Consider the following 13,748-nt stretch of genomic DNA (forward strand, 5'->3'; position numbering starts at 1 on the left):
CAAAACCCAAAACAACCCAAAACCCAAAACAACCCAAAACCCAAAACCCAAAACCCAAAACCCAAAACCCAAAACCCAAAACCCAAAACACCCAAACCCAAACCCAAACCCAAACCCAAACCCAAACCCAAACCCAAACCCAAACCCAAACCCAAACCAAACCAACGAAAAGGGCTCAAATCATAGCCCAAGTAACATCAGACACAGAGCTTGGCTCTCATCTCAGGGAGGCTCTAATGTGCTTCAAGGGAGGGGAACAAAACATGTCTTTCTCTCTTTTTCTTTCCTTCTTTTCCTTCGTGTGTGTGTGTGTGTGTGTGTGTGGTGTGCATGCATGTGTGCATGCGTGTTCCCACTGAGGGGTAGGGGCATGTGTGTGCTCACTTTGCTCATTCATATGTCTGTGGGAGCAGGGAAGAGCCTGACAAGAATGTCTCCTTCAGCTGAGGCAGGTCTCTCACTGTGCCTCAAACCCTGGGATGAATTGTGGGTTCTGGCAATTTGAACTCTGGTCCTCAGGCCTTCACAGCAAGCTCTTTCTCCCCAAGCACTGGCATTTCTTACCAGTTCCCCATTCAGTCGGAGGGCCTCCACTAGTTCCAGCAGGATGGATGCCCGCTCGCTGGGCAGAACAGAGGGGCTTCGGGACTTCCTGCCCTCTTCTGCCTTCGAGGTGGGCACCTTTATGATCATTTTTAAGGTCTTTATGGCCTCGGCGTAGTCTCCGGTCTTATTGAGGGCCCTGGCTTTGATGAAGTGGTAGAGGGGGTGGTCTCGGACCTAGGAGAGGCAGAGCAGAGTTGGGGCTAGCTCACATCTGCGCCTCTAGAGCAGCCCCAGGAGCTGCTCCAGGGGAGCTGGGGAGCCAGCCAAGCCTGCGGGTTAGCGGAGGGTCGGGGAGGGGGGGAGTGGAGGGGAGATGTATATGTCTATATGTGACTTTCCCCTCGCCCCAGGCAACTGTCCAGAAAGGGGTACAACGGTTGAGGGGGGCCACAGAGTGTGGAGAGCTCCCACCTGGAAGTTGTGGCTGACACCCAGCTCTAGACAGTGGGAGCACATGGCGAAGTTGCCCTGGGCCAGGTGGATCTGGGACATGAGGAGGTGAGCGTCCACAAAGGTGGGGTCCAGCTCCAGGCAGCGCTGCAGGGTGCTCTGTGCATTTTCCAGCTCTCCTGGGAACGCGAAACCAAAGTCTGCATCCAGCGATCTTCAGGAGCCCCCACAAGACTCAACAAGTAGAGGGAGAGAGGCCGGATTTCACAGGTGCAGGCATTCCGAAGTCTCAACGTCGGTGTCTTACCCAGTTTTAAAATTTTGAGTGTGTGTGTATGTGTGTGCATGTGTGTGTGTGTGTGTGTGTGTGTGTGTGTGTATGCACAGAGGATAACACCTACTGTCATTCCTCAGGAGCCATTCACCTCGTGTTGAGACAGGGTCTTTTTCCAACCTGGAGCTCACCGAGTAGACTAGACTGGCCAACCAGCGAGCCCTCGGATTCCATCCTATCTCTGCCTCTCCAGCACTAGTACTACAAACATGGGGTCAGACTCCCGTCCTCTGCTTGCAAGGAAAGCACTTTAGTGACTGAGCTCTTTCCTTTGCTCTGCAAGACCTGTTAGAGAATTTAACTTAAGCTGGGAGGGGTGCTATGTGTCTATAATCCCAGCATTCAGGAGGCAGAGGCAGAAGGAGCTCTGTGAGTTCGTAGGCTAGTCTGGTCTACAGAGGATAGCCAGGGCTACACATAGAAACTCTGTCTCAAAAAAAAAAAAAAAAAAAAAAAAGAACAACAAAAATGAAAAAAGAAAGGAGAGAAAGTCTAACTTAATATTCACATGACCCTGTAAGGTTGGTATTCTGATCCTTGTATTTTATCTTTATTTTTGGTGGTGCTGGGAATTGAACCCAGGACCTTAAGCATGCTAAGCAGGCACTGTATCTGCTTGGGCCTTGACATACTATCTTTTGGATGTGGGACTTGGGATGTAGTCATGTAGGCCATTTAGCTGGAGGGACAACAGCTTCATTTAAGAAGACCTCTCTTCATGGAGGTCTGAACTCCCAACACTGAGAGACTTGGGGGGGCCTCAATCAGGCTGCAGGGGCTGGAGAGATGGCTCAGTGGTTAAGAACACTGACTGTTCTTCCAGAGGTCCTGAGTTCAATTCCCAGCAACCACATGGTGGCTCACAACCATCTGTAATGGAATCTGATGCCCTCTTCTGGTGTGTCTGAAGACAGCTACAGTGTCCTCACACACATTAAATAAATAAATAAATAAATAAATAAATAAATAAATAAATAAATCTTAAAAGAAGGAGAAGGAAGAGGAGGAGGAGGAGGAGGAGGAGGAGGAGGAGGAGGAGGAGGAGGAGCCAGGCTGTAGTCCTGTTTGATAGCAGGAGCTTAGTGCTGTGGGCTAGGAGGTGCACTTCCTCCCTCTGTAGCCAGGCCTCTCTAAGGCTGCTGCCTGAAGTCTCTCACCGGGAGGTTAGGTCCCAAATTCCCTCATCTTTTCTTGTGTGCTGTGGAAGGTAGAAATCACTGTGGCAACCTAAGCATTTGGAGACTTCACTTTTGGTCCCAAAGCTGTTGGTAGCTGCCAGAGCCTCTGGGACAGTCCTTCCATGGCCTTGAACCCAGGAGACCTTAAAGCTAAGAGTAAACTTGGCACAGGGACCTTGAGGATGAAGACTTAGGAGCCCTCGGATGAGCAAAACCACTCAACATAGAGCCGACTGGAGACCAGGGAAGGGCTGAGTGTCAGAGAGAACAACTGGGCCTGCTTCTCTTTTCTCTCTGGTGCCTGAGCTGTGACACAGGAGGAGCTGGCAGATTGGGCGGTGGCCTCAGTGATTCTCTGAAAGTCATCACACTCCAGCGCCTCACCAAGACACTCTTCTTACCCACGTGTCTGCCTTTGCTTCCTCCACAGCAGCAATCTGTGATGTATGTCCGTATGTATGTATGTATGTATGTATGTATGTATGTATGTATGTACACATGTATGCAGGTGTGTATGTATGCCACATATACACATAGGAAAATTATCCCAGGCAAGGTTATTTCCCAGAATATAACCCTAGGGAAGAAGCCCGATCAGTGTCTGCTGGATCTCACTGCTCACCTGAGAGGAACTTGACCTGAGCTGTCACATACAGTGGTTCCATCATGGCTGGGGCCACCTTCACCACAGGACTCAAGATCATGGCAACTTGTTTAAGGAGTGGAGACACAAGCTGGCCGGGTGACCGGGGCTGTGGGAACACCAGGGGATGTGTGGTTTGCCTTAGTCTCTCTCCTGCCTCCTCCTCTTTCTAAAAAGCTTTCCCTTGGACAGGGTCTCACATTTCCCATGACAGACTTGAATTCCCTACGCAGCCAAGGACAATCTTGAGCTTTTAGTTTTGTTTTTTTTTTTTAATATATACACAATAAATTTATTGTGTTTTTTGTCTACATGTCTATCTGTACATCAGAAGAGGAAATTACATCCCATATGGGTATAGACAGTTGTGAGCTGCCATATAGGTGCTGGGAATTGAACCCCTTGACCTCTGGGTTTTTGTTTTTTTTTTTTCGATTTTTCAAGACAGGGTTTCTCTGTGTAATCCTGGCTGTCCTGGAACTCACTCTGTAGACCAGGCTGGCCTCGAACTAAGAAATCCACCTGTCTCTGCCTCCCAAATGCTGGGATTAAAGGTGTGTGCCACCACTGCCCGGCAAACCCTTGACCTCTGGAAGAGAAGCCAGTCCTCTCAACCACTGAGCCATCTCTCCAGTGCCAACATTCTTGAACTTCTGAGCTTCTTTTCTCTACCTCCTCAGTGCTGGGATTACAGTTCCTGTCAGGATATAGACAGGTGCATGGCCAGCGGACCACTGACCCATGGTCCCTGCACCACACCTTCAGAAAGGCCTGGAAGCTCGTGAGAGATGCAAAGCTTTGACCTCACCCGGGACATCCAACTCTACTACAACAGCCTCTGAGGTCACCTGGCTTCAACTTGGTCCAGTTTGAGAAGCACTGGGGCTGTGGCTGTTGCTCAGTGGGTGGGGCACTTGCTTAGTTAAAGCACCAAGTTCCATACCCAGCACCTCATAGGCTGGATGTGATGGCACACACCTGTAATCCCAGCTATAGGAAACCCTGTCTCAAAAACATGTCAACAAACAAACAAACAACACCCAGGAACCTCCCCCCTCCAGCCCTCCCTCCCCGATTGCTTACAGCTCAGGCTGGCCTGGTGCCTGGCTAGGGAAAGCCCTTGCCCCTATCCTTCACGTGAGCACCCACCCATGCCTGTACTTTAGGCCCCTGCCATGAAGATGGGTTCCCCTAACCTGCTTGGGGCAGAAATGCAGATACTCCTTGGCGATGCAGACAAGAAAGAGGGGGTCCAACTTTTCAAAGTACTCGGGGCTCAGGGTCAGGCCCTGCATGTTGGAGAAGTGCAGTTCTACTGTCTCCTTGAGGAGCGCTGTGGCTTCTTGTTCCAGCTTTTGCTTCTTAGCTGCTACGAGGGCTTGCAGGAAAACCAGCACCTGTGCAAGAGAGGCTTGGGCTCAGGGTGAGGCCAGGCTGGCCTGGGAGCTGAGGCTGGCCCAAGCAGTAAGGTGGGCCATCTTGATCGCTCTCTGCTGGAGTACCCCTCTCCCAGCCATTCTTGCCCATTAGCTCTGACCTCAGACTTCCCAAGGGACTGCTGCACCTCCTTGAGGAACTCCAGCTGGTGAGCAGCCTCCTCCAGCTGGCCCTGCAGGATCTGGCACCAGATGGTCCCTGTAGATGGATAAGAAGGAAGCTGGACGGGTGGGCGGGCAGGCAAGCAGCAGAGTCGGCAACCCTGCAGAGCCAGGGGCTGGCGGGACCGAGGAGGAAGGAGGGACCCCAGGCTGGCGTTCTCACATCTTTCAAACTGAAGGAGTCAGGCATGTGAGGGGCGGGGAACTGAACCAGAAAGACAACAACGATCCCTCATTCATATGTTGGCTTTATCAACAGCCATTAATAACTTCCATTAAGAACTTGGGGTTTGGGCTGGAGAGATGGCTCACTGGTTAAGAGCACTGACTGCTTTTTCAGAGGTACTGAGAGTTCAATTCCCAGCAACCACATGGTGGCTCACGACCACCTGTAATGAGATTTGGTGCCCTCTTCTGGTGTGTCTGAAGACAGTTACTGTGCACCCATAAATTCAAAGAACAAATTTAAAAAAACAAAACAAAACAAACAAACAAACAAAAAAACTTGAGGTTTAACCCTTCTACTTTTTTTTTTTTTTTTTTTTTTTGGTTTTTCGAGACAGGGTTTCTCTGTGTAGCCCTGGCTGTCCTGGAACTGACTCTGTAGACCAGGCTAGCCTCGAACTCTCGAACTCAGAAATCCACCTGCCTCTGCCTCCCAAGTGCTGGGATTAAAGGTGTGTGCCACCACCACCCGGCCGGGGTTTAACCCTTCAAACATGTCTCTAAGTATTTGTTATTAATGTACACACAGCTCCTCAAAGATCTGCATTTGGAGGTTCAGGGTATAGCATGCACAAAGCCCTGGGTATAGGCGTATCAGCCATGTTGCACTTGTGAGGGTCAGAAGGCCGCCAGCGGCAGTCAGTTCTGTCCTTTGTGGGGCCCGGGGCCTGAACTCAGCTTGTCAGGCTTGCAGGAGGCCACTTTACCCACACAGCCATGTTGCCTTGCCTGCTATGAATTGAAACATATCCTTCCTTCTGGTCTCAGTCACATTTCAATCTTTACCAGTCTAATGTGACAGGAGGGGCTGGAGGCAGACTTGGCCAGTAAGGGCACTGCAGTTCCTGCAGAGGACCTGAGTTAGGTTCCTAGCACTCACAAGAGGGCTCACAATTGCCACAACTCCAGCTCCAGGGGATCTGACACCCTCTTCTGACCTCTGTGGGCACCTGTGCTCTCACACCCGCCGCCCCGTCTCTCTGTCTCTCTGTCTCTCTGTCTCTCTCTTTCTCCCACTCAAAGGATGAATTCTAATCCATATCCTTTTGATTATTAGGGGGAATGAAATTTTTTTTTTACATTTTTTTTAGTGATTTTTTAATTAGATTGTGAATTTCCTTTTTGTAGACTTTTGTTTGGGGTGTTGTTTTGGGTTTTTTTGGTGGTGGTGGTGGTGGCAAATACTCTACTAGGCTATGTCTGCCTATTTCTTTTTTCTTCCTTTTTTTTTTTTTTGGTTTTTTGAGACAGGGTTTCTCTGTGTAGCCCTGGCTGTCCTGGAACTCACTCTGTAGACCAGGCTAGCCTCAAACTCTCAAACTCAGAAATCCGCCTGCCTCTGCCTCCCAAGTGCTGGGATTAAAGGCGTGTGCCACCACCGCCCGGTAGCCTATTTCTTTTTATGTACTAGGGTAATTAACTTGTTTTCTAATCATTATTACTTTCAAGACGGTGTCTCGTGTAAGCCTAGGCTGGCTTCAAACTCTATGGAGCTGAAGGTGATCTTGAACTCACAGTCTTCCAACCTCTCCTCCTTCCTGTGACAGTCGTGAGACAATATGCCCAACTGATGCCCAGCTGATGGTGTCCTTTACTTCAGTCACAGAGAAGTCCCAGGCTCTTTGGGGGTTGACTTTGCTCCTCAGAGGTACCCCGATTTGCATGACCCACTGGACAACCTCTGCCCTGCACACTGCTTGCAGATCTAGAAGTACAAAGACTCAGCCTGGGGTAGTTGGTAGAACTTGGAAGCTCAGGCTGGCACTTCTCTTTGATTTGCCCCTCTGGGTCAGCTGAGATGGGGACTGCAGCAAGTGAAGGGCTGAGCTTGTAAGGGTAAGATTCCTGTGAGACAGACTTGAGACCAGCTGGCTTCCCTCTGGCTGCCTGCTGGGGCTTTCCCTCAAGTGAAGAAGAGAAGGATTCAGCGAATGCTTCAGGAGATTTGTCTGTGTGCTGAGCAGGGCTGAGACTTTCATGGCGGTGATGGGGGTCCTCTGGGGTAAGGCTCTCCTCCCTCCAGTTTTCTGTAAGGATCTCCTTGAATGTTCTAGCAATCCACTTCCTGGATGACTGTCCTACCATGAGCTTTTGCTCTCTGCCTCTGATACCCTTGGGCTTGTGTTTCTAATTTTCCCTGAGACTCTTTGGAGAAAACTGGTCTGCTCACTTTGTTGCTTTCTGAGACACGGTCTCTGTGTGGGGAGGATGGCCTTGAATTCAGACTCTTCTGCCCCAGACTTCAGAGGGCTGGGATGGCAGGCATGGGCCACCATGCCCAGCTTTGGTCTTTAGCTGGCTCATCTCTGCCTATGTTGGCTCACAGGTCCCTGGTCCTGCTTGGAATTCCCATGCATTGAAACAGTTTGCCTTTGAGGTATGGAAACTTCTAGTCTCCTAAAGGCACTTTTCTTGCATATTTGCAATGGAGTCTTCTTTTATATTTGTTTGTTTTGTTTGTTTGCTTATTTATTTATTGTGGCCCTAGCTGTTCTGGAGTTCTCTATGTAGACCCGGCTGGCTTCAAACTCACAGAGATCTGTCAGTCCCTACCTCCCAAGGGCTGAGATTAAAGTCATGTGTCACTACATCCAGCTTGGAGTCATCTTTTAAGAATGCCATCGGGTGGGCTGGAGAGATGGCTCAGTGGTTAAGAGCAGTGACTGCACTTCCAGAGGTCCTGAGTTCAAATCCCAGCAACCACATGGTGGCTCACAACCATCTGTAATGAGATCTGACGCCCTCTTCTGGTGTGTCTGAAGACAGCTACAGTGTATTCATATATAATAAATAAATAAATCTTTAAAAAAAAAAAAAAAAGAATGCCATCGGGGCTGGCCAGAGTGCTCAGCAGATAAAGGTGCTTTCTGGGTAAGCCTGGTGACCTGAGTTTGATTCCCTGGGGCCGACATAAAGGTGGAAGAAGAGAATCAAAGATGTCCTCTGATCTCCATATGTGTGCCATGGCTTGCACACATACACACAGGCAACACACACACACACTAAAATAAAAGCCTTCATGATATATGCTTATAATGCCAGCACTTGGGGGCAGAGGCAGGAGAGCTGGTTCAAGACCATTTTCAGCTGTATTAAGTTTGAGGTCAGCCCTTGCTACCTAAGACCTTCCCTTCAAATAATAGATGATAGCTAGATAGCTAGCTAGATAGATAGATGATAGATAGATGATAGATAGATAGATGATAGATAGATAGATAGATAGATGATAGATAGATAGATGATAGATAGATAGATAGATAGATAGATAGATAGATAGATAGATAAGTTTTCCCCGGATTCCAGATGGAGGAGAGGTGTTGGTGTGAGGGCCAGCCCAACGTGCTGACCAGAAAGTCATAACTACTCTGATAGCTACACTCTCTCTTAGGGAGGCTGGAGCTTAGAACAACAGACCTCAATACTCAGCTTCTCAGGGCTAGCCCAGAACAGGTGCTCCGAGGTAGAGGCCGGGAGATCAGTAAGCTCAGAATCAGCCTTGGCTACACAGTTAATTCCAGACCAGCCTGGGCTACAGGAGGACCTGTCTCAAAAACTAAAATAAACACAAGAACCCTGGGTGTGTTGGTACATGCTGTAATACCAACATTTAGAAGGCTGAAGCAGAAGGACCACCAGTTCAAGGCGAGCCTGGATGGCATAGTGAGACCCAGTTTCAACAAACAAACAAACAAACAATTTTTTAAAAATCCACTGAAAAATGGAGCTTCTCCTGTGAAGAGGCCAGAGTAAGATCCACTGTTAGGAATGGTCAGTATCCACTAATTTAAAAATAAAAAGTAGGGCCATTGGAAAAGTCATTTGACACGCACACACACAGGACAGACAGTAAAGAAACCTGGAGAGAGCTCTCCTAGTGGCTTTTCAGCTCCAGGATCTGCACAGGGAGCTGAGGATGTGCACACAAGGGCTGTGTGTGGGGGCCGTGGGTGGGGGACACCTCCATTTCTAGCCTGTGGAGACCGAGAAAGGGTCAGGGCCACCAGAATGAGCATCAGACTACCAGTCTTCTGGTGAAATACGATTCGGGTGCCAGAGCTATGACATGGGTCAGTGTGGGTAGGGTGGTGGTCCCGATTGGACCTGATCCTTCCGTTTGTATTAGTGGGTGCACAGGAAAACCCTCATGGTACAGTAACCCCCAAACTCACCCACAGTCTGGAGAGAGTGTTCCCAGGCTCACCTCTTTGAACCCAGGAAGGATACACCCTGCTGAGCTATCACCCTGCCCTGCCCAGCCCAGCCTTCAGAGACCTGCCAAGGCAGCCAGCCTGTTCTCCTCCAGCTTCATGGCTTCCTTGTACCACAGACAGGCTTCCTTCACTTGTTGCTGTAGGATGAAGAGGTAGCCCAGCTCTGTGGCCACAAGGGCACAGGAAGGCATGGCCATGAAGATGCGCTCCAGGAAGCCGCTCACAAGCCGATGGACTACCTGGTGCCTCCCGCACTGCCAAGAGTGGACATATGAGAACAGAGAGTCTTGTCAGCCCAACCTGCCTGGGTGAAGAAGAGTGTGGTGTGTGTGTGTGTAGGGGGGCATTTCAGCACAGTTGGGGGGGTCCCAAAGAACTCAAGGGGTATCTGGGATCTCTATCTAGGAAGCTAGGTGTGTCCAACTAGCTATCCATGTCTTGAGGAACCTGCCTTCAGCTACAGGGTCTTTTGGACATGCCCTCGGCTGGCCACAGTAACTGATCTTAGTAGTTACCTACAGGTTGTTTTGTTTTGGGGACAGGGTCTCCTGTAGCCCAGGCTGGCCTTGAACTTGCTATGTAGTTGAGGCTGGGTTTGAACTCTCTATCCTTTTGCCTCTACATCCTGAGTGCTGGGATCACAGGTGTGTACCACCATTCTCAGCTTCCTACCGGGAGGCGTTTGCTTTTGTTTGTTTCTAGTTAAAGCCTGTTTAAAAGCTATTGAGCTTGTTTATGAGAAGTGGCCGTGGCGAACCACGTCCCATTGCCACTTGAGGACAAAGCTGAGAAATTCAGACACTTAGATTCACCCATGGAGGGTGACAGTCACCCAGTGGCTCCTAGCAACCCCTGTCTGGTTCCTGCAGCCCAGGGTTGGCCTGATGCTTCGTTTTTCCTGTAAACCTTGCTTGGGAGTGAAGGTTTTACAACAGACAAACTCTATGGCAACTTGGTCTGTTTGGACCTTTGATGTCAGAGGCCCAGGTGGAAGGTGAGTCAGGGCTGGTATGGTTCTGCAAAGCAGATGTACCTTCTCTCCCTAGTAGGACCACCCCTGTAAAAGCTCTTCAGACCACAACTCCCTGGTCACTTTGGCGCCTCCTAATGGCCGCATCATGTCACTGTTTGCAGCCAGAGAAGGGCAGAGGCCACAGGGATGTGCAACCCAGGCAGAAGGTACAGGCTTGAGCAGGAGTGGGAAAGAGAGGGAGGGGTTGGCTGCTTGGAGCATAAAGGGAAACCAAGGTCTTCTCTTGGGGCTGGGGGGGGGGGTAGGTCAGAAATGGGGTGCCACCTACTTACCAGCCTGCTGACTACAAGGATCTTCTTAAGATGTAGGTTTGGATTGTGGGGCTCTCCTGTCTCTAGTGCCTTGATTAGGTTTCTGACACGGTCGGCAGCCTGTGGGGACAACAGGTAATGTTGGGGGCATAGCTCAGCTGGCCGAGTGCTTGCCTGGCATGCATGAAGCCTGAACTCCACAGAATAAAACTAAACGAGGTGGTGCAGCCCTGTAATCCCGGCACTCAGGTGGTACAGGCAGGAGTTTGTGGGGGGTATCAAGGTCATTCTCACTAGCACGAAGTTCCAAGCCCTGCCTGTAAGTGGAACAAAGCAAAACTGAACCCCAAAACACAGAACCAATGTTGGGTGGGGCTTTTAAATCCTGGCTGCGGACTTTGCCCTCTCCTCTTTCCTTGCCTCTGTTCTGATGCTCCCCTCAGCTTTGCTCATCACCCATGGCCCAGGCATCAGAACTGTTTCAAAACCCACAGGTGGGGGCTGGAGAGATGGCTCAGTGGTTAAGAACACTGACTGCCCTTCCAGAGTTCCTGAGTTCAATTTCCAGCAACCACGTGGTGGCTCAAAACCATCCATAATGGAAACTAACGCTCTCTTCTGGTGTATCTGAAGACAGCAACAGTGTATTTGCATAAAACAAATAAACATTCAAAAAACCCCCACGGGTGGAACTCAGAGGAACATTATTTTCCCCAGGGGTGTTGCTGTCCCTTGACTTTAGTGTGTGAGGAAGCTGCCCTGCCAGACCCGTCCAGGCAGAGGCCATTGCTAGAGGAAGCCTCCACACGGATCACAGTGTCACCCGTAAGCCCTTGACTGCAGTCTGTGGCAGCCAAGTCCTCAACTCTCTTCTGACATGTGCTCCCCACAACCTGCCATTCTAGGGGACTTCCTGCAGTACTGTAAGTGAACACTGCCATCCAGACTCCCCAGCACATCAGAGGAAGGGCAGAGAGTCTGGGCAACTGATTCTGAAGCTTCAGACATGTGCCCGACTCTCTAGTGCATACCCTATCTAGGGGCAGCAAAGCTTAGTCAAAAGAGAAGCCCAGGGGCCAGTGAGAGGGCTCAGTGGGTAAGTCTGACATCTTGAGTTCTAGCCTTGGGATGGACCCAATGGCTGAGGAGAAGGTTGAGTATCCCGCAGGTTGTTCTTTGACCTCTACCCATTTGTACTCTCTCATCTCTTTCTCCTCTCCCCTCCTCTCTCTCTGACACATTCACACACACACACACACACACACACACACACACACACACACACACACGGATCAAGAGAGCAAAAGAGAGGGAGAGAAAGTGGAGAGGAGGGGATGGGGGGCCCAGTGGGTCTGCTCTCCTCAATGAGACAGGATTAGAACTAGGCAGCCAGGCTGGAGCACTTGGGACGTCCCAGAGCTTGAGGAGTTGGGGGGGGGGGGCAAAAACAGGGCATGAGATGCTGACCCTGCCTTGCCTTTATGGTGACCCTGCTGATGCCAGGTCTGAAGAAGGCCTGGCCAGGAGCGGGAAACAGATCTGTGTTCTTGTTCCCAGAGATGATGCCAGGGCCCTTTTCAAGGGTTTTCCCCTGCTCCAGGCTGTTTCTCTATATTGCTTCATCTCAGAAGCCCACATCTCAGAGCGCTACAGATGGGAGGAGACAGAACTTCCTTCTCCTGTGACCCCCTTAGGACTGTGTATGTCTTGTTAACCAAAAGCCAGGGCTGGGGCTGGGGTGGGAGTGGGGGTTGGGGTGAGGCTGGGGTGGGGAGTGTGGGGCACTGGGTTGGGGTGGGTGGTGGGTCTGGGGATGGGGTGGGGGTGGAGGCAGGGGTGAGGCTGGGGCTTGGGGTACAGCGGGCTCCTCTTTGTATCATATCTGTTCATTGCTCAACCGATTCGGTCTCCCCCTCTCACTGTTTCTCTGTCTCTGTCTCTCTCTTTTTTGGGCAGACAGGGTCTTGACCTGAACTCATATCTGATCATCCTGCCTCTGACTCCTGGGATTACAGATGTGTCCCTGGCTGAGCTTCTGAGTCTCGAGGCTGCTTACTCTGTCCGTGTTTCCTTCTTTCACGAGCTCATGCAAAGCTAGAATTTGCCAGGCATCAACATTGTTTTCGTCTTTTTCAAGGATTCTGAAATAAGAAGAGAAGTTACTGACCGTAGTCACAGCACAGACAAAATAGCAATGTGAAGAGGCATAACCAACATTAAAAGAGGTTTAGCCAGGGCTAATGATTCTGAAAGCCCTGGGAACTCCAAGACAGTTTTTTTTTTTTCTTTTCATTTGGAAGCCAAAACCACAAAGCAAAGCAAAACAACTATGGCTCAGGGGGTAATGGCACTTGCCATGCAAGGGGGTTCCAGCTCCAGGACCCATATAAAGGTCACCTCCACAACAAAGAATCAATTCCACAGAGCTGTCCTCTGACCTCCACACAAACTTGCCACGGAACACTCGCCATGACATTTGTGAGCACACACACACACACATGCACAAGAGAGCGCACACACACAAGAGAGACAGAGACAGAGAAAAGAGAGACAGACAGAGAGAGAGAGAGAGAGAGAGAGAGAGAGAGAGAGAGAGAGAGGCAGAGACAGAGAAAAGAGAGAGAGAGAGAGAGATTATTGCAAGAGTAATCTGTGCTCTTACACTCTGAGCGATCTCCTGACCCTCATCTGATAGTTTTGAAAACTGAAGTGGAAGGGCTGGAGAGGAAGTGGCTCAGGGGTTAAGGGCAATGCGTGCTCTTGCAGATGACCCACACTTCACTCCCGGCACCCACACAGTGGCTCATCACCACCTGTAACTCTAGTTGCATGGGATCTGACACACTCTTTTGACTCTTTTGGGAGCAGAGACACCGAGTTCAAGTACAGTCTGGGCTTCACAGTGACACCTTGTCTCAAAAAATAAGGCCCTGAGTCTAGTGCGGGGCTCGGTGGGAGGCAGCATTTGGGCAAGCCTTGAACCCATCCCTGGGACCCAGGTAGGAGAAGGGGGAGAACTGGCTCTAAAAAGCTGTCTTCTGACCTCTGCACACATTATTGATAACTGTGATAATAAATAAAAGACACAAGCCGGGCAGTGGTGGTGCACGCCTTTAATCCCAGCACTTGGGAGGCAGAGGCAGGTGGATTTCTGAGTTCGAGGTCAGCCTGGTCTACAGAGTGAGTTCCAGAACAGCCAAGGCTATACAGAGAGACGAAAAAAAGAAAAAGTAAGAAAGAAAGAAAGAAAGAAAGAAAGAAAGAAAGAAAGAAAGAAAG

The 13,748-nt window shown here is 50.1% G+C and overlaps 1 protein-coding gene across 4 annotated transcripts in view; it reads right to left on the reverse strand.

Moving 5' to 3' along the window:
* The window catches only part of Ttc21a (tetratricopeptide repeat domain 21A), a 34,710-nt gene that overhangs the window by 13,272 nt on the left and 7,690 nt on the right, over window positions 1-13,748 (reverse strand). For 2 of the 4 annotated variants that reach the window (XM_028767332.1, XM_028767334.1), the window contains 8 exons: window positions 12,526-12,610; window positions 10,491-10,589; window positions 9,247-9,439; window positions 4,689-4,786; window positions 4,348-4,548; window positions 3,131-3,260; window positions 1,018-1,175; window positions 565-780 (listed from right to left, as the gene is read on the reverse strand). In XM_028767332.1, the coding sequence (XP_028623165.1) occupies window positions 565-780; window positions 1,018-1,175; window positions 3,131-3,260; window positions 4,348-4,548; window positions 4,689-4,786; window positions 9,247-9,439; window positions 10,491-10,589; window positions 12,526-12,610 (1,180 nt within the window). Of the gene's footprint in view, window positions 1-564; window positions 781-1,017; window positions 1,176-3,130; window positions 3,261-4,347; window positions 4,549-4,688; window positions 4,787-9,246; window positions 9,440-10,490; window positions 10,592-12,503; window positions 12,611-13,748 lie in introns of all 4 variants that reach the window. The other 2 variants (XM_028767333.1, XM_028767331.1) reach the window with 2 other exon arrangements.

The sequence above is a fragment of the Grammomys surdaster genome, unplaced genomic scaffold (genome assembly GCF_004785775.1).
Source record: "Grammomys surdaster isolate TR1022 unplaced genomic scaffold, NIH_TR_1.0 172, whole genome shotgun sequence".
Lineage (NCBI taxonomy): Eukaryota > Metazoa > Chordata > Mammalia > Rodentia > Muridae > Grammomys > Grammomys surdaster.